This window comes from Populus nigra, chromosome 12 (assembly GCF_951802175.1).
Source record: "Populus nigra chromosome 12, ddPopNigr1.1, whole genome shotgun sequence".
NCBI lineage: Eukaryota > Viridiplantae > Streptophyta > Magnoliopsida > Malpighiales > Salicaceae > Populus > Populus nigra.
The window spans coordinates 7876505-7901822 of record NC_084863.1 but is presented as its reverse complement, the minus strand read 5'-3'; the positions used below and the strand labels follow the sequence as shown (position 1 = coordinate 7901822).

The following is a 25318-nucleotide window of genomic DNA, read 5'->3' as shown; positions in this document are numbered from 1 at the left end:
CTGTCCCTTATAGGTGGCTCTCCATTAATGAGAGACTAGGCAGCAAGTCTAATTCACATTGACACCTCTCTCTCACATGATACTGCTTTGTCGTTTCTCCCTCATTCCACTAGCAACCCAGTAACAGAGTGGCATCTCGCATAATTGGCTTTGCACTAACTCGTCAGCAGTTTATGTTGATACGTGGTAGGTTGATATGTATTCGAGTTAGGAATCCAACAAAATTAATTTTATTTAACTCAAGATATTCAAGTTGGAATAGTTAAATATTAATATTAATAAAATATAAGATTTGTTTTGGAAGGCTGTGATTTCAATGCTTTTTTTCTTTTTATTTTTCTTGCCATATATGTATAGAAAAATATGGATGTTAGCTTTCCAATTCCACTGGAATCACTTCATTTCGACCTCTAGAGCTCAAGCTCTGCACAAAATATCGATCGGAGATAAAATCTGTCAACTATCTTCAATTTATTTATTTTTGAATATTTCATCTAAAAGTATCTTTAAAACATAAAACAAAGAATATCAAGGTATTTTATATATAAAATATAGGCAAAATACTAGGTAAATATAGATAAAATTATTGAATAATATGGTTACTTCACGTGTCAACAAATCTCCTTATTTCATTGGCTTAGATTTTATTTATTAGAAAATCAGGATGGACAAATTTATTTAGTGCATTGACTCTTAACTTTGAAGAACTATAGTGCATGGAGTTACTTCTCTGTTAGTTTAAGGTAAGACAAATGTCAAAATAGTCTTTTTAATTAGCTGAAAAGAACCTTCCATTACATGACGCCTCTCTTTTTAATTAGCTGTTCTTCAATTCTGGATGCCCGCCCCTAGTGACAGGCAAAAAGATAATCGAAAACGTCATCTTCACCAACTTTCAATTCTGGGTTCCTTGTTTTAAATAAATCCTGCAGCGAAACAACAACAACAGCAAGGAATTGAAAAGGGGGCCAGAGTCACCACGTGTCAGACTCACAAGGATTCAAATGAAGATAAATTATTGCCCTTCTAGTTAACCTTAATTTCTTCATTACCTAATCATATGGTCCCATTACTTAGTTTAGTACTAAAATGGCTTCAGTCTGTTTCATATGTTTTCTTCATAAAAAAGAGTTCGTTAAGTAAAACTACTACTGTGTCATGGGCACAATAAATAAAGCATCAGCATAAATCTCTTGCAGTGTAAGCAAAATTTTGTTTTTAAGTTATGGCAAAGAAGATGATTTTTCCGCCATATAATTGATGTGAAATAGTCACTAATTAGTCTACGTGGAATAATTTTTTTTCATAAAAAATATTTAAAATATTTAAAATCTAACAATATTGAGTATGTCCGCAAAAACACTATGTCTTGGCTCTTGGATTTAGCATTGCAGTCACACCTAACACTTTTAGATCTGACTGCAACGTCGGGTCCAAGAGTAATATTAATAATAATATTTAATTTATTTGGCCTAAATTCTTATAGTTTTTAATCTTTTCAAATAAAATTTATGATTTTTTTTCTATGGTAATAATATGTTTTAAATTTTTTAATTTTACCCTTCAAATCAAATCTATGGTTGTTTTTCACTATTAATAATATTTTTTTCAAATTTATTAATTATTATATTAATTATAATACAAATAATAATATTTATAATACAAATAATAATATTTGTAATATTAATAATATTAATTGTAATACAAATAATAATATTGATAATACAAATAATAATATTTTGAATATTAATAATTATAATTATAATAAAAATAATTATAATTATAAATAAATAATAATATTTTTAATATTAATAATAATATTAAACTTGTCTTACCTAAGTGGATCTGGCTGCAACACCAGGTCCAAAAACTTTAAGCCCCTTTTAAATGTCAAACTCAAGAGCCTTGAATTTGACTGTAATGTCGAACCAATTAGTCTTGGATTCGGACGACGAACCTATTAGTCTTGAGTCCTGATATTAGATCTAAGTGAATTGGGTTATGATTCCGGATCCATTAGCTTTGGGTCCGAATGCATGACCTATTAGCCTTAGGTGGAGACACCAGACCTGTTAGCCTTGGGTCCTGATGCCAGTCCCAAGAGTTGTGGGTCTAGACATTGGACCCTAGAGTCTTAGATCAAGCGGGGCTGCAAGACCGCAGGAACTTGGGTCTCCGTCACTGCCACACCCAAGCAACTTCGATCAAATGCTCCTTTCCAGCCCCAAGTTTCTTGGATGTCAAACTCAAGTTAATAATAATAATTAATTTTACCCTTCAAATCAAATCTATGTTTTTTTTATAGTAATAATAATAATAAATTTGTCTGATCCAAGTTTAAGTGCATTTGGCTGCAACAGCAAGCTCAAGAGCTTTAGGCCCCTCTTAAAGCCAGATTTAGGCGTGTGGATCTACAACCCCTGCGGGGGTCTGCAGACCTCGTGCGTGGGTCTGCAGACCCTGGGTGTATGGTTGCAAGATCTAAAAGACTTGGGTCTGCGTCATTGCCACACCCAAGCAACTTGAGTCAGACGCTCCTTTCCATCTCCAAGTTTCTTAGATCAAGAAGGAGATATCAGACCCAAGTTAATAAAAATAACAACAACAAAAACAACAGCAACAACAACAATATTAATTGATTTTATCAATCAAATCAAATCTATGTTTTTTTCAATAGTAATAATATTTATTTCAACTTTAATAATATTAATGAATTTAATAATATTTATAATATTAAACTTGTCTGACTCAAGTTTTTATATTTTTTAGTTTCTTCAAATAAAATTTATGATTTTTCTTCTATAGTAATAATATTGTTTTTTTAAATTTAATAATAATAATAATAATAATAATAATAATAATAATTTTACCCTTCAAATTAAATCTATGGTTGTTTTACAATATTAATAATATTTTTTAAAAAATTTATTAATTATTATATTAACAATATTAATTATAATAAAAATAATAATATTTATAATACAAATAATAATTTTTTTAAATAATAATAATATTAAACTTGTATGACCTAAGTAGATATGGCTGCAATGACAAGTTTAAGAGCTTTAACCCTCTTTTAAAGCCAGACCGCGGAGTGTGGGTCTAAAACTCATGCGAGAGCCTGCAGACTTCAGGCGTGGGTCAGCAGACCTAGGCAGATCCCAAGCGCGGGTCTCCAGATCCAGGCGCGCAGGTCTGCAGACCCAAGAGAGCGCATAAACTTCCTTAACGTGTATTATTTGCATCAACCACTTTTTCACTACCTGTTCACTCTAGTCCTTGACATTTTTTTTTTCAAATTTTAATCCCTCAATCCTTAATTGTTTTAGATTGATAGAATTGAATTTAACTTTACAAGAATGAGCATCAATTGTGTGTCAAAAAAAATTGTTATTTCAATTCCAAATAAACTCAATATGAATATGAAAGGATCAAATTTAAAATTAAAAAATTGAGTGATCTAAAAGAAAAAAGGGACTGAATATTTTCCTTGCTTGTACAATTTAGTTCCTAATTCGTACAAGAAAAAAAAGAACTGAATATTTGTCTATTGTTAAGATCTGGTCCCGTGATTTTAATTGTTTTAAATCAATAAAATTATTTATAATTTTGTCAAATCTAGAATTAAATTTGTTTACCGAGAGCTCAAGTAGCTAATACCAAACCAATCAAAACAAATAAAAAGTTAAATTTTAAATTAATTTAATAGGATAAAATAAGAAAAATGAAGGATAAAAAAGATAAGAGGGACCAAAAAAATGAATAGCAGTGCAAATCCACAATGATACCTCGTTTATCATATTAAGTGCCTGTTCATGGAATCATAGCTTTTGGCTTTTTTTTTAAGCTGACGTGGCTTTTCATCCAAAAGCAAAATCCTGAAGTGTTTGGTAACAGTTAAAAGTCAACATCACAACCCATTCCGCACATGGTTTTACAGCTAATTTTTAAAAGCTACATTATATTGATTTTGATCTTCAACTTTTAATACAACTGTTAATTATCTTTATTAATTATATTAAATACCTTAATTATCTTTAAAGATTGGTTGAAGACATTCATACCTCTTTAAACTGTACCAGTCCCCTGCTTCAATTTCATTATTTAATTAATGTAATACAAACAAAATCTTATAGGAAAATCCCAGGCAAACATGTAATGTAGCAGTGTTACTGTTTGTATGAAAAATCAGTCTTTTAAATCCAAACAACACATATTTTAGCATTTATTGAAATATAGGATTTGTTTTTAAATGAAAGTAGGATGAAATTAAAAACAGTAAAGTAATAAAAGCGTATCGAGAGGAGGAGGAGGAGGAGGAGGAGGTGGAGGAGGAGGGACAACAGGGCAGGCTAAATAACCCAATAAATATATAATAAAGAGAGACTGATTCAAAGGGTATAAATTATAATCGTCGACGGAAAGTGATGGCTAGGGGATCTCTATCAATTTAATTCAAAGTCCAGGTAAAAGCCGCCTAGCAGTGGCTCCTCCCTCTTTCCCTTTTTTTTTATTTATATATGGTACAATGTTATCAGCATTATCCAAAAAACCCCCCGTTTCTCTCGTAGCCTCTTTAACATCGGCAGCAGCAGCAACTCCTATCTCTATCTGTCTCGAGAGAGAGAGAGAGAGAGAGAAGAGAGAAGAAGAAGCCCGTTGCTTGAAGAAAGCCTGCGTTCTTGTTTTAGATTGAATATAAAATAAAACAAGACACCCAGTCTTTCCTTTCTTTTCCTCTGATTTGATTCTGTGTTTGTTTTTTTCTCTTGTAAACAAAAAGAGGAAGGAATGTGCATGATGATAGTGGATGTTGAGGAGAACGACGACGTTTTGGTACCGCCAACCAATTTCTCCATGGTAGAAGACGGCATTTTCAGATCTGGCCTCCCTCAACCCTCCAATTTCGGTTTCCTTGAAACCCTAAATCTTCGATCAATCATGTATTATTATGCCTTCCATTGTGTTTTTTTTGTTTTTTCAAATATCATAGAAAATAATTAATTTATGATCGATATGGGATTTTGAGCAGATACTTGTGTCCAGAGGCTTATCCACAAGAGAATATGGACTTTGTTGATGCTCATGATATTAAGCTTTTCCAGTTTGGAATAGAAGGCAAAACGGTGAGTTTATGATGATGGTATTTGTTTCCAAGAAGAAACTTGATAAACTGTCATGGTGATACTGAGATACTAACTTGCAGGAGTCGTCTTCTACGTCGATTCCCAACCATACTATAACGGGGGCTCTTAAAGTGTTAATCGGTAACTACTTAAAATCTATTTATTTCAATCTTCAACTCTACAATTGTATACATCTGAATGCCTCATATCTGCTCTGCTGATTCCAGACGTGAGGAATCATCCAGTTCTGATTCATTGCAAACGTGGAAAGGTTAGTCCAATTCCATCCTACCTTTTTTTTTTTCAATTGAGATTGTTTAACAATGTAAATGTAGCCCCCCCATATTATCCAAATCTTTGTTCCCTTCCTCTGCCGCCACTAGTCTAGTCATATGCATTCTTCTGCTGCTTTTATTACTATTATTATTATTCAATCAAATGGAGTTAAATATATTAAAGAACAATTTCAATTAATCGCACCTTGTTTTTTCTCGTTGTTATTTTTTGGGCGCTGAAGGTTTTCATCTTCATAGGAATTTCCCTTTGATATTCAAATGATTTGATTTCTTTTTTCTTCATCTCATACATGTCTGCCTCCCTCTTTTCTCCTTGTGAAGCTGCTTTCCATTGGCATACACCATTTCACCTTCATGCTAGTTTGACTTGTGTTGCTTACATACTTGCAACAGTTCTGGCTCCAATGGCTCTGAAAACTAAGTTAATTCTCCCGGAAGAAGGCGTAATCTTCTCTTTTAAAAAAAAATAAAAAATAAAAAAAATCCCAGTATGAACATTTAATTAGGTGAAATGAAGAGCCGTTATGAAGTTCAGATGTGCTGTTTCATATATTTATGATGTCCGTTTACCTTTTTCCAATTTTCAACAACATTACTGCCATTTATTCTCCTTTTCATTTTTCAATAAATCCTTATTCTTTCCAAAATAAGAACTCAATATGCTGTGAAAAAACAAGCTAATGATGGGTTCAGGTCAGATCCTGTAGCCTAGATGTCTTATAGCCTTTAAGACCGTCCTTGAAATGCTCGTCCTAGTTGTTTACCTTCACTTGCGGTTGTTAATCTTAGAGATTCTCACCATCTATTCCCTTCGATGCAGCATCGGACAGGTTGTCTCGTGGGTTGCTTTAGAAAACTGCAAACTTGGTGCCTGTCTTCAGTTTTCGAGGAATACCAGCGTTTTGCTGGGGTGAAGTGGAGGGCCACTGACTTGAGGTTTATTGAGACCTTCGAAGTAATGTGCCTGAGGCAGTGTCTGTACAGCATCATATACCAGTATCAAGGATATGGTTCAAACAAGAGGAGGTTACTTTACCAGGAAGAGAGTATACAGAAGCCAAAAATAAAGTCCATTTAAAAGAGCTCTGAGAGGATCCTTGTGTTTTTTTTTTTTTTGGTTCCTGATCACTCATTGCGGAGTTGCGTATGAGCTTTCTTAAAAAACACCAGTTGCATGCTTTAGGATGCCGGATTACATCTATACAGATTTTTCTTGAAACATCTATTTGTACCATGTTTTCCTGCGCACTTTTTTTATTCTTCCAATTTTTCAATATTTTCTTACACATGCAACTGTGAAAGATAGAATCATTTGCGGGAGACAAGTTCCAATGTACCATACTACTAATGAACAGATTTTACTAGGATCTTTACAATATTAAAGAACAAGTTCAAAGTTATCTGACTGTTTTCCTTATGGTTTATACATAATGGCGTGGTCATTTGACGCTGAAGTTTACAAATGTCTTAAATTCAAATTTAAATGAAATTTGTTATAAATATATTTTGAAAACACGTTTGAAATGGTGTTTTTTTAAATTTATTGGTAGAGATACTTGTTTGATTTTATGTAGTTTGAAGAATCCGAAATGAAGACATCATGAATTAAACAAAATTTTGAAATTTATTGTCTTTTTGGGAAAAAAAAAAACTCTTATTATTCTCTTTTATAAAATAAAAAACTTATCACCTACACTTCATTCCATTAATGGAAGAGTTTTTGTTTCATTGCAGGAGAGAGCATGCATATACACACTAATAAAAACATTAAGTATAAACCTTGCTATCATCAAAATCTAGTAATTATAGCTGTAATTACTTTTTAAAGTTTTTATTTGTGCAAGTGTAAACCTTGTTTCTAATTTTGATGATAACAAATGATTATTTTAATATTAATATGTCCTTTTGCTCCTAAGAAGACTATTAGTTTCCCCCCTAAGAAGACTAGCTAGTGCCCTCACCTATAGTGAAGAGATCATTCTTTTACCTTTTGCTCCGATTGCATCATTTCTTCACTTTGAAAGTGTTAAATCGTTTCTATTAAAGACATGAGCTTTTTATTTCTTTAAGCAGAAAACCAATCATTGTTAAATTGTAAGCGGCATTTTGAGCTTCTTACTCTTGGAAGTTAAGTTAAGTTAGTGCTTAGTTTTGAGAGAGTATGTTTGTGGTAGCGATTGTTTTTCAAATAATATTTCGTGCTAAAATATATGTTAATGATATTTTTTTATTTTTAAAAAATTATTTTTGACATCAGCACATCAAAACAATCCAAAACATACAAACCATATTAAATTTTAGCAAAAAAAAAATTAATTTTTTTAAAAACATGGTTTGCACCGTGTTCCTAAACAGGTTGAGTTTGTTACTCGGATTCATGTAAGTTTAAATATTGCATTTTGAGCACTTGGAATATAAAATATTCTTTTCAAACCCACCAGTGGTAAAAGATTAAGACTAAGAAGTTTGTTTTTTCTGTGGTCTCAGGTTCGAGCTCTATGATTGTTAATATGATAACCATTATAGGCTTATATGGTCGTTAATTTCATGGTTTGTGGAATTAGTCGGGTGTGTATAAGCTAGTTCAGATATCTATGTTAATTAAAAAAAAAAGAATGGACAAGCAAGAAACTAGAGGAGAATTTAGCCCATTGAGATTTGAGCCTTTCATCTTCTTGATGAGAGTTTTTACATATCTTTGAGTTATAATTAAGATGACTCAGTATTTTTTTTGTGCTAATTCATTATTGCGTGATCTCATGACTCTTCAATTTTGGTCAATCACATGCTATGTTTCCTTCTTTGTTTCTCTTTGCTCGGATAACTAGTAAAGGGATGGTTCGGAGTATTGTGATAAGCATTAAAAAATAATATTTTCATATCATAAATAACATAATATTAATTTAAATAAATATTTCATTTAGATTTTTCAGATTTTTTTATTGATTACATGGTCATATATTTTTCATAAAAAGTAGAGATTCAAGGGAAACTAAAAAGATTATAGTTGACTTGAGCTACATTAAAATATTTAATAAAGATATCTAAATAATCACCAATTATATATCTCATTTAAGTGAAAAAAGGAAAAGAAGAGATCTTACAAAATTAAAAAACCGAAGAAATTGACCATTCTAATTTAAGAGAAAATAATCAAAAGGATCTTCCAATATTTTATATTAGTTGATTGATTTTATTTTCTATTTTATAAGGGTCCTCAACATTATAAATTAAAGTCTAGAATACAGGAAGAAACAATTAATTTTCTAGAGAATATAGAAAATACTAGAGTTGATTTCTTTCTTAACCTAAAAAAGAATGTTAAAATTCTGCCAACAAGTTTTAGAGTAAAAAAAAATTTCATGACTAAGTTATAGATCTTAATTCCAAAAAAGAAATTGAAAAATAAAAAGGTTCCCGACCCAATCTAAGTCGATATGACAAACTTGTAAAAAAATAATTAAAAAAATAAAAAATAAATTTGATATAAAAATAAAAAATTATAAAATAATGTAAATGTATGACTCGAACCACAAGGTCAAGATATCGTCATAAAAAAAGATGTTTAATCTTTAATAAATTTATTATTGAATGATAAAATCAAAAAATAAAATTGGTGATAAAAATATATATAAAAAATATTGATATTGATTTGAGTTAAAATTTCATACTCATAATCCGATCATGAGACTGAGATCACTGCAAAAAATAATTAATAAAGTCCGATTCTAAACAAATTAAATGTTGAAGGATAAAATTGAAAAAATGTCAATTTCAATGAAGGAACCAAGAAAAAAATAATTAAAAGAATAAGGGTCAAAAAATCAAATGATTAGGGATGAGATTGAAAACATTTATATTTTTAAAATAACAATCAAAAGAATAAATTTGATATAAATAACAAATAGGACAAAATGCTAATGGATAAAATAAAATAAAAAACCCAAAACAAATAAAGAGGAATTAAAAAAATGAGAGCCATAATTAAAATAAAAAAAGAAAAAAAAAATAGAGGACTACTCATAATTTTGGTTGGACTAACATGTTTTTCAAGGAGAAGAGACAGATAAAAAAAGAGAGGAAAAATAAACTAACTGCCACCTAACTACTGTGATATAGCCTACATGTGTCATCTAAGTTGATGTGCCTCGGTGTTATCCTTTAGAAGAGATGGTGGTCAAGTTTTTTTGGCAGTTGCGAGAAGTCACTTACGCTGTCCAAAGAGCATGAACGCCTTCCACATATTAGCATGTGCGCTACACAGACCAACAACTTTTCTCTATTTTTTTTAATTTAATTTATGCAAATATATAAATGCTTATGATCTCATATGATATTAACAAAAAGATCGAAAAAGCTCCTCGGTTCTAGCTATAGATTTTTTTAATTCAATGGGTGCTTTAGTTGCATTGTGCCAAGAAGAAGAAAAAACCGAATACGCCTCTATTCTAACAGTTAAGAAAACTTAACTTTTGATGATATTTTAGATATTATACCATACAAATAAAAAGTTAAAAGACTTCTCTACCCCATTCAATCTTGTAATAGCAATTATGCCCGTGAAAAATATCATATTACTCTTGAAAATATGTTATAAAATTTAAATTGTGAAATAAAAAATAATTATTTTTATATGCAAATATACAGTGAAATGTGAGTGTATGAATAATAAGAGACTGGAATCTTTTAGCTTTTGTTTTAATAATAATTTTATTTATTCTTATCTTCTAAATTCTTAATCAGTAAAGTTTTATTATGTTTTACTATTCTCTGTTCAAATTTTATTTTTAAGTTCTTGTTCTTCAAGTTATACAATTGTTTATGCATTACTTTTCAATGATAGCAGGCTAACCGGCCCCTTCCAAGAGGAGAGACCCACCATGGTATGGTAGTATTTGGGGTGAAGGAATTCATTAACTTATTTAAGTGAGAAATTAATATTCGAGTTTGCTTTAAAAGAAAGATTTTATTTATTGATTTGAGTAGAATAAGTATTGGATTCATGAGATGAGAAGGAATCAATTCTATATTCAATTTACATGAAATAAAATTATTAATTTAAGCATTTAAAAGAAATGAAATTTATCCACTTATCCAAGGAATCTCTTTCTTGGGATTTGTATTTGAAAATAATTCCTTAATGATAATTTATTTTTTTTAAGTATTTTTCAACTCAATATGTACATTCTGAATTTTATTTGGCTCTTTATGAAAATTACATGTGATATTTTAAAATAGATCATGATGTTAAAGATTTAAAAATTAGTTATCATTCAATAAAATATATGCGTTTGATAATTTTTTTTTATCAATAACTGAAAAATATTAAATTTAAAAATAATAATCTAATAATATATTAAGGGTAAATGATAAAATCTTGGTTTGTGAAGCAATTCCTATTTCAAATATTTAACATTTATAATTTAGAAAATATTTAGTTCTTTAAAATCACATGTGATCATTTAAAAAGTTCGATAATGATTTATAAATTTAATATTCATAATTTGAAAATTTTAATAATTGTTTTTAAATATTGAAACGAAAAGTAGAATAGATAAAATAGAATATTTATGAGCTATTATTGAGCACAAGTATCCTTATTTCATGTTTTGATGAAACTATTAATCAGTCAAATTTATTGGTATTATTGTAATTTTTTATCTCCTCTCTAACACTTGTCAAGGTTTAAGAAAAAAAGAAGATGATAAGTTTGATTTAATAATAATCAAATTATTTATCAACAATGTGTGATCGCTTTTTTCAGATAACATAATTAATAATTTAGTTTTAATTCCATTAAATTCTAATTAAAATTAAAAACATAAAAAACATGAATTTTTAGTTTTTAGTGTATTATTTATATTTTTAAAAAATTATATATATATTTTTTAAAATTACCATATCTCCAAGCCAAACTAACACTCTGCCAGCCTAAACCCTAAAAATCAACAAAGCCTCCAACCAGTGAAAACGCAGCACGTAGGCAAAGGCATCCGAACCTAAACATACCGTAACACTGACAACCCTAAAGAGCTGCGGATAAGCCTTACTGACTGTATATATAAACAAAGAAGGAACGCAGGCATCTAATACAAGGATTACAAGCCAGCCTCCCCTTCTCAATTAATAAGCGAAGCCCCTCTTCCTCTAGGGTTTTTGCAAGAAAGCAAATCAAAGCGAGTAAATTATGACTGGAAAGGCAAAGCCAAAGAAGCACACGGCGAAGGAGCTCGCTGCAAAATTAGATGCGGCGACAACAAACAGAGGGGGAGGGAAAGCAGGGGTCGCAGACAGGACAGGACAAGAGAAAGGAGGTCATGCCAAATACGAGTGTCCGCACTGCAAGACGACAGCTCCTGATATTAAAACTATGCAGATCCATCATGATGCTCGACACCCAAAAATCCCTTTTGAGGAAGACAAGCTTGTTAATCGTCATGCTAGTTCCGCTGCTGATTCTTCCAAATCTCGTCCTGGTGTTAGAGGCAGCCTCAAGAAGTGAAGTTAATTACAAGAAATAATATTATTAATCGTGTCCTTTTCTTTTTCTGGTTCTCTATTTTTATTCCTGGGTATGTTTGTGGTGTTTAGATGATGTTGTTGTTATGTTTTTGATGATGAAGGTATTGCGGAAAAAAAAACAAAAATTCCGATGGTTTGTGGAATGTATATTAGAGATATGATTATCACGTGGTTATGTTAATGGGTGTTTTTTAAATTTGTTGCCGCTCTTTTCGGTTTTGTTTTGTTTGCTATACTATTTGATGATGATGATGATATTGCTGTTTGTATATAATGTTCTGTTATAGCTGTTTGCTGACAATGTTCCCTCAACCCTCCACTTGGAACCCTAAAATTAGTAGTTTTTATTTGACATTTGAGCAGATACTTATTTCATGAGTCTTATCCTTAAGATAATACTGGCTTTCTTGATGCTCATAGTAGTAAGCTCTTCCAGTTTGGAATCGAAGGCAAGAGGGCTAGCTTATCATTTTTGTTTTCAAGATCCTTTCCTTGTTATAAGTAGAATGAATGATTGACAAAAGCACCATTTGTATATTTTAATAGTGATATCTTAATTATCATTTGCATCGTCCATAGTAAGAGAACTTCTATTTCAATTCAGAAATTCAGACGAATGCTATCACGGATGGAGGCTCATAAAGTCTTAAATTGGTAAGAGAAAACTTCTATTTATTTTGAATGCCTCCTCCATCTACCTCTCCTTCTTTTCCTAGTTATATATCTTAAATATGCACGTCTTCTGCTCTGCTATGCTGTTTCCAGTTGTGCGGGATCATCCAGTTTTGATTCATTGCAAATGTGGAAAGGTAAGTCCAATACCAACTTAAGTGCTTTCTGCTATTGAGATTATTCCTTTCATTGTTCAACCTTGTAAATGTAACATGTCCAAAACTGTGCTCATTGGGTCATGAGTTTGTGTCTTTTTTTCTTTTTTTCTTAGTTTAGTTCCTGATCACTCATTGTGGAGTTGCGTATGAGCTTTCTTAAAAGAGTCAGTTGCATGCTTTAGTGTGCTAGATTACGGCTGTGTTTGGTATTGCATTTGCACTGTGTTTAAAAGTGTTTTTTTTTCAATGTTTGGGTTTAAAAGGCATCATTTTGATGCTATGTTGATCGTCTGGTCCATTATTCTTTCCACCCTCAAATTACTTAAAGATCATCCATTGGGGGGTTTAGTGTTTTAGACATCTATGCGCAGTTTTTACTAAACATTACTTGGACTATTGAGGTCTTTCTTCTATGTTCTCTTATGCTTCACCTTGGTTATGTCATGAAGACTTGGGGCTTGGGGTTATTGGTTTAGATTTGGACCATCAATGTTGAGTGTTGCATTCTTAGTAGAGAAGTTTCTAGAACTTTTCCTAACAAGCTCATTTTTGAAGCTTTGTATGGTCATGCTTTGGGAGTGTTAATGGTTTGGTTTGGACCCAAAAATCCCAACCGAACTGGAAGTTGTAATTTCTGAAAAATTTAACTTGGACTGAATCTAATATCAGTTCAAACCAAATCTGTCCAGTTTGGTCTAGGTCAGTTTTTTGGCTTTGAAAACCAGAAAACCTGATACCTCCAATAAAGTTACACCAATAAAGGGAGAAGATAAGTTGGTCCACTACATGGAATAGATGTAGAGGGAGAAGATACTAACAAAAAAACAAAAATTGCAGAGAAACAAAAACACTTTTACAAAGTGAAAATATCCTAAACACTCAATAAGAAAATCCAAAACAAAGAACAAAACATTAAACCAATAAATGTAAGATTTGAAATGGTTTAGTACTTTAAAATCCGAAACAAGTTTTGTTGTTACACAAAAAGGTAAATCATTGAATCTGCCTTTTGACTTTGTATTGTAGAAGTACAACATTTGTAACATCTCATGAACATTCTCAATTCTTAGATGAACAAAATGATTTTTTTTTTATAAGTTCCTGCGGAAAACTTGGCAGAGTTTCCCCTGTTTTTAAGCATACCATGTTACCAACATTTACTCTAATCACACATTCAATCTCAAATTTTACTTTTGATCCAACCATCCTAGATCCAATTTCATCCTAATTCCATTCTTAATGTTTGATGCAACTATATTATTTGTTAGTTTTAATCATATTTATCTAATATTTTGCTCATGTTTTATATATAAAATACCTTGATGTTTTTTGTTTTGTATTTTGAAGGTATTTTTGAAAGTAAGATTTGAAAATGAGTAATTTGAAGATAAAATTCAAATCATGTTCCAACCTGTGTTGAATATTGACATATTTAACATTCGATAGATGTTTTAAGCAAAACTTGAGTTGTAAAGGTTGAAATGAAGTGATTCTAGTTGTATTAGAAAGTTATATTTATATCTTTCTATACATATATGACAAGAAAAAGAAAAAAAAGAAAAAGCATGGAAATCACAGTCTTCAAACACAAGTCTTCCGTTTTGCAAGTTTTGACATTCGGTCTTTTTGACTTGAATATCTTGAGTTAGAGACATTTAATGCAAACTCAATTTTGTTTGGATTTCTGACTTAAAGACCTATTAGTTTCAATAGAAAAATAGCTGATATGAGAGATATGATTTTTCTAAGACAACTTATAAATTCTACTAACAGTATGGAAAAAGTTTTTATTTAGGCAAATTAACTTCACTAAGTTCAAAGTCAAAACTTCAAGATTTTATGCAAGATTATTTTTCCTTCTTTATAGCAAAGTAGTTATTGTACTATTTAAATATAGATTGTTTATTTTGGAAAGGATTTTTTTTTTTAAGGATACAAATAGACTAGTAAGAGTGTGAGTAAAAAGGTTTTCTATAAAATAAAAAGGAAAGAGAAAAAAAGGGTGGTGGCAAGAGAAAAAAAAATTATATTTTTCCTTTCTTAGTTTTTTAATAGTCATGCAAGACTAAGTTATTTTTCTTTGTTGAAATGATATAGAAGTTTTTAGATTTTAAAAATTGTGAGGTCGATTTTATCTTTTCTTTTCAGTTTATATGAAGAGTATGAATGTTTTTCTATATTTATTTTCTATAATTGTTTAGTTTGATTGTTAAAGCAGACTTTAAGTTATTATTCTAATCAATCTATTGTGAAGTTTGTTATCAAAACTAGAGTTATGATATTTAACTTGTGAAGCGACTAAGTTTAATAATTATGATCGATTTATATTGTTAATCTTAGAAAAAACATTCAAGTAAATCAAATATAGACTGTAAACAATTATGTTATTTAGATTTATCAACCTATCATGTTTTTAAAACTGCTATTGAATTAAATTACTAATGCAGATGTTGTGGTTATTTAATTGTTAGGGCTAGTTATATTACGGATTGATTAACTGATTAATATTAAGAAAAGATAAATATTCAGAATATAAATTCACGTATCATCTCAATAATCAGTTTTGATTTCTGTTAGTGGATATTTACTTAAAACAAATGTTTTTTTTTTCTTAACAAGTTTCAGTTTATTTAATTTAGTTTGATTATTTTATTTCGTTTACCTTAGCATAGCTTAGATAATCTCAAACCCTCTCAACTTTGAATCATTTAGCATAAAGATCTAAATTAGATCTTTCTCGTGGGATCGACCCTTTATTTGCTTTATACTATCTTATTTGTTTAAGTTAGAGTAATTGATTTGTGTGATCATGATATTGTAACAATGTTCTAACAATATACAAATATTCTTTCTTAATATCAAACAAACATATTACAAAATAAGTGAAGGAATTTAAAACATAAATTATCACTGAAACGAAATGTCAATCCTTATCTTTTCTTAACATTGATTAGTTAACAGATCTGCTGTATAACTAATCTTAACCATCAAACAATCATAGTGTCCGCACTAGTAATTAAAATTCAATGGCAGCCTTAAGAATTAGATAAGTTAATTAATCTAGACAACATAATTGTTTGCGGTTCATGTTTGATTTAATTGAATGTTTTTCTAAGTTTAATAACATAGATCCGGTATGATTATTTAACTTAGTTGCTTCACAAGTTCATATATCACAACTCTGGTTTTGATAGCAAACTTAGCAATAGATTATTCATAATAATAACTTAGAGTCCGCTCTAGCAATTAAAATAAACAATTCTAAGAAATAAACATAGGAAAATAAATATATTCATTCATCACATAAACTGAAAAGAAAAGGTAAAATAAATCTCATAGTTTTTAAAATCAAATGGTTTCCGTATCCTTGCAACCAAGAAAAAGAGTTTAGCCTTGCATGTCTATTGAACAACTAATCAAAAAGTAAAAAGAATGCATGATTTCGGGTTTTTTTTAGAGGAAGGTGTATTTTTTCTCTCTTGGCTGGCCCCCCCTCCTCCTTTCTCTTTCTCTTTCTTTTTATTTGATAGGAAACTTTAATATCTCTTTCCTCCAAAATAGTCCTTATCTAAGTAGATAATTTACATTTAAGTAGTTCAATAATTATTTTTCTAAAAAAGAAGAAATAACCTTGTATAAAATCCTTAAACTTTGACTTTGGACTTATAAGAGTTAAATTGCCGAAATAAAGACTTGGATGTCGGTTTGGATGCTTTGGGAAGTAATTTGGACAATTTTCTTCACAAAACCTGTCTTCTAGCAGTATTCATGTGGCATCTTAGAAAAATCATGTCTCTTTCATGTGATATTTGGTATGATGACAAGTCTTTGAGTTAGAAATCCAAAACAATTGAGTTTGCATCAAATGAATTTCTCTAACTCAAGATATTCAAGTCGGAATAGTCAAAGGTCAACATTGGTAGAATACGAGATTTGTCTTTAAAGGCTGCGATCTCTATGCTCTCTCTCTTTTTATTTTTCTTGTCATATATGTACAGAAAGGTATGGATGTTATCTTTCTAATGCCACTAAAATCACTTTTTTTTGATCTCTAGAGCTTATGTTCTGTGCAAAACATCGATTTGAAGTCAAATTTGCTAATTATCTCCAATTAACTTCTTTTTGAATCTTATATCAAAAAGTGCCTTGAAAACATAAAACAAAGAATATCAAGACATTATATACATAGACAAAATATTAGGTAAATTTAGGTAAAACTATCAAATAATATGGTTGCATCAGGGGTTCTCTTGTAAACCATACAGTCTCCTGAGCCATGAGTGAAGATGTCTCCCTTTGCATCGACAAGGAAGGTGTTATTGGAGAGTGAAAAGCAATATACTTTCTTTGAATCTTGAGCCCTCCCTCTTACCTCATTTGGCAATGGATGAGTCTGAGCTCTCGCTCCTGCTCTTGTTCTAACCATCCCATTCAATAACAATGATAACACAATATTTATCAATCACTTTCCATTCCAGCAAATTTATTAAATCATAACCATGTTCTAGTATCAAATGTAACGACCCCACTTTTATAATCAAGTAAACTATGTATACTCATAGTTTTTTTTCCTTTTAATAAGCATTTATTTATAGAATACTTCACTTTAAATAATAATAAATATTATAGTAGTTCATTGTCAGATGGAACAGTTGATCGGTTCATATGACAACCAATTGATCGATCAGTTACTACTGATATTGCTAGTGTCCCTAACGGTCAACCAATTTGATCGATCGATTTAGATAATAGTTAATTTTATTGTTCCTCTTATGAATCGGTCCATCGGATCACATAACAATCTCAAACGATTGATTGATTTATACAGTTCATCAAGTATCACCCGTAATATTTACATCAATAGTAAAATTTATTCCTCTTTAATTATTCTCAATACCCCTCCTAAAGCTAAATTCAAATCTTGAAATTTACCATTTCACCCCGAGGGCAAATCAATTTATGGAATATACTATCCCGTCTCAAAGGCAAATAAGTTCTTGGAACACATTATACTGCCCCAAAAGGAAAATCAATTCATTGAACACATTATCCTACCATGAAGGAAAATCAATTTCTTGAACATATTATCTCTCCTCAAAGGCAAATCAATTCTTTCAGTGTCTATTTTCATCATTTCAAAACTAACAATTAATGTTTAAATAATAACTTTTCATAAATTTGGAAATAGTAAAATTTTCAGAGGTAAGGGCGAGCCATTACCTTGAGTTCCTAGGACGCATGCTCTCGGGAGTATCAGCTCCACTCCAAATGAACCTCCTAACAACACCAACGTTTAAAGTAGTCAAATTTACACTTTTCACACTAGACCTTTCCATGTATTAAGAATTTATTTAAACACATCCATGTATACTTGTCATGTATATATTTTTCACACTATTCTCTCTTACATTACATCCAAAACATTTGTACCAAATTCTCTAAATGTAGTAACTTCTTATTAACAATTTCTTAAAATTTTATAAGACATTATAACCTAAACCAATCTTTCTTACTAACAAAATTTAAAACAATAGTATTAACATTATTTGGCTAAAATTTCCACCCAACCATTTCTTTACCCATGGCCGGCCTCTGGCACGAAAGAAAAACCACATTTGATTTGAAATTTTCTTTCATTTACTTTCTTAACTATATCATTCAAACCAAAATAATTCTATCAATACACAAATCTTTTCTTGCAACACTATTTTAACATAAACCCTATCTAGTATAAAATTTAAGGATTTTCAATCCTTATCAAAACTTTACAACATAAACAAAATTAAAGCGAGAAAAATACTTTACCACCACTAATTAACCAAGTTTGCCTTGTTACTTGTATTATTTCTTCCAAAAATTGCTCCTTTCTCTCTCTAACTATACAACCCTTATCTTTCTCTCTCTTTAGACTCACTTGGTTTCTTTAAATCCTTTCCTAAACCAACCTAGTCTTTTAGGTTTGGAAGAACAAGAAAAGATGAAGGGAAATGAAGAAATTTCTTCCTTTTTCTCTCTATACTCAGTCGTCTTGTTTTTTTAAAAGATCATGGTAAAAACATTTCATAAACCCTTATTTTATCGAATGAATAGCCTAAAACCATTATTCAAAGTACTGATAAAAAAATTTTGTTACCTATGTTCTTGAGTTCTAAGCGAGCGAGATGAAATCTACACGACAGAAGAACACCTGAGATTTGGAAAGTTAGGTAAAAACTTTTTAGTGTAAATTAAATTGCAACAAAGAAAAAAATAAATCCTAACATTAATTACCTGAATTATTGAAGAAAAGAGTGCAAAAACCAACCCATATGCAAGGAGAGGAGCTAAATCAGGATGTTCGATAGTGATAATGATGGGTCTAGTGGGATGTTGCCATGAGTTTGTGTTTTTGGTGATTTACAAAGAAGTATTGAATCTGTTAAGATGAAGGAGAAGAAGATGAAGATAAAAGTTAGAGATGTTGGAGACGAATGAGAAGAAGATGAAGAGAAAAGTTAGGGACAAAGAAAAATCAGATCAATGAAGAGAGAGTGCAAGTTAATTGTTTTTCTATAGTTATGGATGTTATTAGAAACGAAGGAGATGGAGAGATCCATTGCAAGTTAATTAATTTTCTAGTGGGTTGTTTGTTTCTTTGTTGTGTTTACGTTTGTAAGGGGGAGAGAGTGCAAGTTTAGAATTGCTAATTAACGGTTGAGATCTTATAATATCAAAGCTAATCAACTATCTGTATAATTTTAGTTTTAGGTTAAGATTTAAATAATTATTTTTTCAATCAACAACAGATAGTTAGTTGCAAATTTTATGTTGTCTTTAATAACGGATATTTTATTGCTAAGCCTGTTGCTAATATTAAAAAAATAATATATATGTAATTCGTTGCAAATCTGTTATTGAATTTAGCAATTGAGTTAATTGTTGCTAAAATAGTATGCTAATAGCTTTATATTTTAGTAGTGATTGTTTGATTTTGGTGTTAATAATGCCTACTTCTATGACATGTGAAAAGGATGAATAATATGGGAAAGAAAGTAATTGAAGCTTGAAAAAACGTTTTCTATCTGATCTCTTTTCCGACTGATAATATCTCTCTTGATAAAGACAAGCTATCGGACTTGAAATTGTTTTTTTGAGAGCCTAAAATTAGTCAAAATAAAATTCCCATTAATTTTATGCATAATATTGCATCTCAATTATTCATTGCATGATTAAGTCAAATGTTATGTCATTTCATATTCATATTCATATTCATAGTTCTCAATAAAATTTCTTGGTTTTTTGAGTCCTTAAAATTAGTCAAAATAAAATTCCCATTGATTTTCTGTATAATATTGCATCTCAATTATTCATTTTCATGATTAAGTCAAATGTTATGTCATATTCATATTCATATTTATATTCATTTTCATGATTAAGTCAAATGTTAAGTTATATTCATATTCATATTCATATTTATATTCATGGTTCTCAATAAAATTTCTTGGTTTTTTGAGTCCTTAGAATTAGTCAAAATAAAATTCCCATTGATTTTCTGTATAATATTGCATCTCAATTATTCATTTTCATGATTAAGTCAAATGTGATGTCGTTTCATATTCACATTCATGGTTCTCAATACTCATTGTATGTTGACATCACCTGCTGGCAAGGATGCAATAGTTAGTTGACCAGTGGCTTTGAACGGACCATACCTGCAGGATTTGTTTTATATATAGATATAAAAATGTTGGATTTAAATAAAATAGTAAAATCTTATGATCATTCTTGACTATCTTCATTTGTGGACAGCTGGCTTTATATATATGAACTTATAGAACGCATTTAAGCCGTTAATTGGTGTCGGTCTGGTGCCTTAATTAAACAAAACAAATATATATATTTTATCCAAGTTTAGGTTTTTTTATGTCAGCGCTGGCACAATTTGATGTCAGGTCAATGCTATTAAATATTTATTTTTTATCTTAGTTTGTTGAGAGATCCGTTAGGTTTGGGACCATTATTGTTGATCCATTGGATAGAAAAATGATAATAAATTGTTGTTAATTTATTGATCAATCATTGATTATTTCATTACTTTTATTTATATTAAATTGTATATAAATTTAAAATCTTAATCCTATACAAATTATCTATACCAAATATTATTTGAACTTTACAATCTAAATTCTAATACAATTATTCCTCTACTTGAAAATACAAAGTGAACAACTACTATTATAATTAAATATTGAATATAATTATAAATTATTTTTCATATTATGAACTAATATTTTTTTTATGTAGCTTTAGTGTTCTGGTAAACAAGGAATCATGGAAATTCAATTCAATTCTTTATTTCTACTCTTAAAACTTTCAAATAGATTTTTAACATGATTGTATCATATTTATGATGATACGTTTTAAATTTTAATTACACATAAAATATAGAATATAATAATAAAATATTTGTTTTTTAACGAAAACAATAATTCTAGTTAAAAACTCTGCATTCATTAAATTTAATAAGAAATATATTAATAAAAAATATCTTAATTTGTTTTTTCAAACAACTATATTTTTGGGCTTTAATAATAATAACAAAGAATTCCCTCATACCTAAATCTTTGTTTTTTGCATTTTGAATTTGTTTTACCCTACAATATATCAAGGGCATACAAACTAAACTAACAAATACGCAACAATACAATAAAAAATAACTCATGCTTATTGTAAAATAACTAAATAAACTAAAAATTAATATTAAGTCTTGAAACTACTTCACATGGTAAGTTATCAACAAAAAACAAAATACACTATACTTGTTTATGTATTTTTATTTATTAACGTGAATGTCCGGACCAACTTGTATGTACTTCAATTAATTTTATAGGTCCTGAAGTTAACGACTATATAACCCTCTAGTAACTATTTAGTAATCACAGGGTTTAAATCTAAAATTATAGAAATAATAATTTTTTTAATTTTTAATTCTTACCACTATTCACTTCCTATGTATTTTACTTAGTTAATCAGTTGGCTTAAGGAATTGCTTTATTAAAATCCAGAAGTAAATAGTACTAAATATAGAATACAATATGCCTAAAGGAAGAAATACTAGGGTACAGATATTTTTGACAGGAAGAACTAGTGAAAGATGGATTCATGGTGATTCTTGGTGCAGAAGCATTTCCACTACTTGTTTCATGCTCGGTCTTGCCTCCCTGTCTTCGTTTACACAATTTAAAGCCACCATAACCAGAATTTCCATCTTAGCTCGATCATATTTTCCTTCTAACTTGGGGTCGATTATCATTTCTATCACAGAATCTACAGCTTCCTTCTTCATCTTTTCTCTCACCTGTATCACTAGCCTTTGGTGCTCCATCTCTACTGTTGGACTCTTTCCGGTCACAATCTCCAGCAACACTACCCCATAGCTATAAACATCAACCTTGGAGGTGATGGGCAGGTTGAAAACCCACTCTGGAGCCATGTAACCTCTAGTTCCTCTTATCCGTGAGAATCTTGAACTGACTGTACAATTACCTCTTTTTAGCGGTCGAGATAGCCCAAAATCAGACACCTTTGGCTGATAATCGGAGTCTAGGAGAATGTTTTGAGGCTTCACGTCACAGTGTAGAACCCACTCTAGACATTCTTCGTGTAAATAAGCAAGTCCTTTCGCAGTTCCGACGGCAATGTCAAACCTCTTTTCCCAATCAAGTGCACTGGAAAGCAGATTTTCTGCCAATGATCCATGCTCCATGTACTTGTAAACCAAAAGCCTGTGCTTTCCCTCAGCGCAATATCCCCACATTTCTATCAAGTTCATGTGATTAAGCTTCCCAAATGTGCTGACTTCTGCTCGAAATTCTTCTTCCCCTTGGTATGCTTCGTGCAGTAGCTTTATTGCTGCAACTCTATCATCAGATAGTATTCCTTTGTATACAATTCCTCCTCCACCTCTTCCAATCTCTTCTGTGAAACCCTTGGTTGCTCTTTTTATCTCAGAGAGGGTGAATTTTCTAAAGCAAGACTCAACACAAAAATAACCTTGGCTAGCCGCTCCTAAGTTGTTTTGGTTTCTTATCAAGAAATACCACACCAAGACAATGCTAAAGAACTCAACCACTCCAACCCCACAAGCAAACCACATAACAGATTTTAAAGTTCCATTTTGATGGCTTTTTGAATAGGTTCTGTTCAGTTGCGCCACATTTTTAACAGAACAATCTAACACGGAATCTTCAACATGCCTATAGGAAGAAGAAAGACCGGATGTTTTTGGTACTTTCAAGTAGATGTCTCCATCAAAGTGTGGTGAATATTGGCCATTTAGGAGTGCTTTCTTGGGGTAACAATAAGGAATATTACTTGGATAGTAGCGCCTGCTAAACCTGAGCTGGAACCCCTTGCAATTGCACATTTTTGAGCATAGATCCTCACACATCTGCAATGTGTAATTAGGAAAGAATCCATATTCATAGCCAAAAAACTCAACATTAGATAGTTTAAGGTAACTGATCTCATCTCTGCTACAAGAACGATTCAATTCAGGTTCACAACCCAAAGACCAGTCAGAATAATCCTTGGCCTTGAATCCTGGAAGACAAGAACATCTCCTGCCAGAACTGGGGACATAGTTACACATACTGTTAGGTCCACAAATCCCATGAATCCTGCAAGGTTGGGACATGGCTTGCCATGAAACACTCCATTTGTTTCTGACATTTTCGCGACTATATAGTCGAAGATTACCATCACAATCAATCTTCAATATTCTCTGAACTCTCATTCCATAATCCGGTGACGTGAAAGTAAAATCATCAGATGAAGTGAAATTTCCCAAAGAATCAAAAAAGGCAATTCTAGTGCTGTTAAAAGTGGACCTCCCACCATCCCACGTCAAAAGCCATGTGTTCGGCCAGTAAATGCTTGAAGTCTCCGGGCTATCATAACGAAGACGCAGAACGTTATCGCTGTCGAAATATAACTTATAGAATCCTGAAGAATAGTTGCTTCGACTTCTCGAGGAGACAAGCTGCCTGTCTTTAGTGAGTGGTTGTTGTGGAAGGAGGGTATCAGTTGGATAATCAAAGCTTTGCCATAGCACTCTACCACCTTCTTTTTCATACAACAAGAGATTACCGTTGTCACGGAGATGCAACTTAATGGAGAATTGCGAGGCAGTGTTTGTAGCCCAAACTATGGAGCGACCAGCATCGATTAGGAGAAGATTACCCGAATGAAGTAGGGAGAGCTTTGATTTTTTTCCATTAACTGGTTGGTCGCGGTTTGCCATCCAAATCACGCTGCAGTTGTTATCACAAAAAGGTTCGGTGAACCATATTGTGAAGCAGTATGCATTGTCGCCAACAGGGAAGAATCCAGCAGAGAAAATGCCACTTTGTGATATCAAGACATCGTTTGTGTTCTCTATTGACAATGATGAGCCTTCGCTTAAAGTATCAGATGGTGCTGCAGAGGAGAACGGAGAGGATAAAACTGAAAGCAGAAGAAGAAGAAGACAAAGAAAGAAAAAAGGTATAGCCATGAATCTTTCTTAAGCAAGTTCAAACAGGAGTGTGTACAGCTTTAGACTTCGGCAAATTAATTTGAGCATCCTAGTTTATCACTTATGGGGGAATTCAATTATGTTAACAAGAGATATATACACAATGATGATGATGATGATGATGATGATGATGATGTCATCTTCCTTCTTCTTTTTTCCTTCGTAAAACAGCGGCCTTATGGTGATTGGATGATGGTCTCAACCATGGACAAATGCAAGGAGTAGAGGGGCAGACTTTTTTTTATAAAACAATCACACATGGACGTCTTGTGCCTAAGTGCGGCTCATTTTGTCCCCTGTTTATTTGGCTCCACTATCAATTAATTTTACTGACACTTCACACTTCATCCTTTAGCCCAGCAAAAAACTAGAACTATATATATATGGGCAAACCTTATAGCAAATATTAGCAGGGTCAATCTTCAACAGAAGATACTCTTAGTGTATCTTCAGCTTCAAGGACCCATCTCGGCAAATTGATGATTCTTATAAATTGATTTAAATTCTGTTAAAAAAATTAAATTCTCTCTCGGTTTCTCAGGAAACAAACATTTGAGATTTTTGCCATCCCCTGCGCTATTGTGCTTGTAAGAGAAAAACCTCAAAGTTGAATCTATTAATTGCATCCATATTTCAAATTTTGTATATAAATTTCATCCCATGTTGGAAAGGGAAGTGATTTTGTTATACTTTATAATATTAATATAATATGATAGATATGAAATCAATAAATTTAAATATTAAACAAAAACTAAAATTTATATAAATGGCCCTTGGTATTATCTCCTTCACAATCTCTCTGCTTTTTTTTCTCTACAAAATATTTATAAAAAACAAAATATAATTTCTTAAAAACTTATAAAAATTATTATTTATAAGTTTCAAGATTTTATTATAACCTAAAGGTATATTATTTTAACTCTGCATCAAATATAATAAAGCTAATTAATATCTAAAAATAATGATTTTCACACCTCAAAATTATTTTTC

General features: G+C 30.9%; 3 protein-coding genes across 4 annotated transcripts; 2 read left to right on the top strand and 1 right to left on the bottom strand.

Moving 5' to 3' along the window:
- Positions 1 to 4101: 4101 nt before the first annotated feature.
- Positions 4102 to 6656, top strand: LOC133669372 (tyrosine-protein phosphatase DSP3). Of its 2 annotated transcripts, XM_062089474.1 has the most exons (6): positions 4102 to 4466; positions 4784 to 4943; positions 5033 to 5126; positions 5207 to 5267; positions 5354 to 5397; positions 6243 to 6656. In XM_062089474.1, the coding sequence occupies exons 2-6, from the start codon at positions 4792 to 4794 to the stop codon at positions 6498 to 6500; spliced, it is 609 nt and encodes a 202-aa protein (XP_061945458.1). In that variant the 5' UTR covers positions 4102 to 4466; positions 4784 to 4791; the 3' UTR covers positions 6501 to 6656. The 2 variants fall into 2 exon arrangements, with proteins under 2 accessions (XP_061945458.1, XP_061945457.1); XM_062089473.1 differs by lacking the exon at positions 4102 to 4466 and having other exon boundaries at positions 4486 to 4943.
- Positions 6657 to 11492: 4836 nt separating this feature from the next.
- Positions 11493 to 12140, top strand: LOC133669293 (protein METHYLENE BLUE SENSITIVITY 1). Its single transcript, XM_062089375.1, has one exon. It carries the CDS (start codon positions 11610 to 11612, stop codon positions 11922 to 11924), a length of 315 nt encoding a protein of 104 aa, XP_061945359.1. The 5' UTR covers positions 11493 to 11609; the 3' UTR covers positions 11925 to 12140.
- A 9646-nt stretch (positions 12141 to 21786) lies between these two features.
- Positions 21787 to 24662, bottom strand: LOC133669549 (putative receptor protein kinase ZmPK1). Its single transcript, XM_062089739.1, has one exon. The coding sequence runs from the start codon at positions 24305 to 24307 to the stop codon at positions 21914 to 21916; it is 2394 nt and encodes a 797-aa protein (XP_061945723.1). The 5' UTR covers positions 24308 to 24662; the 3' UTR covers positions 21787 to 21913.
- Between the last annotated feature and the right edge of the window lie 656 nt (positions 24663 to 25318).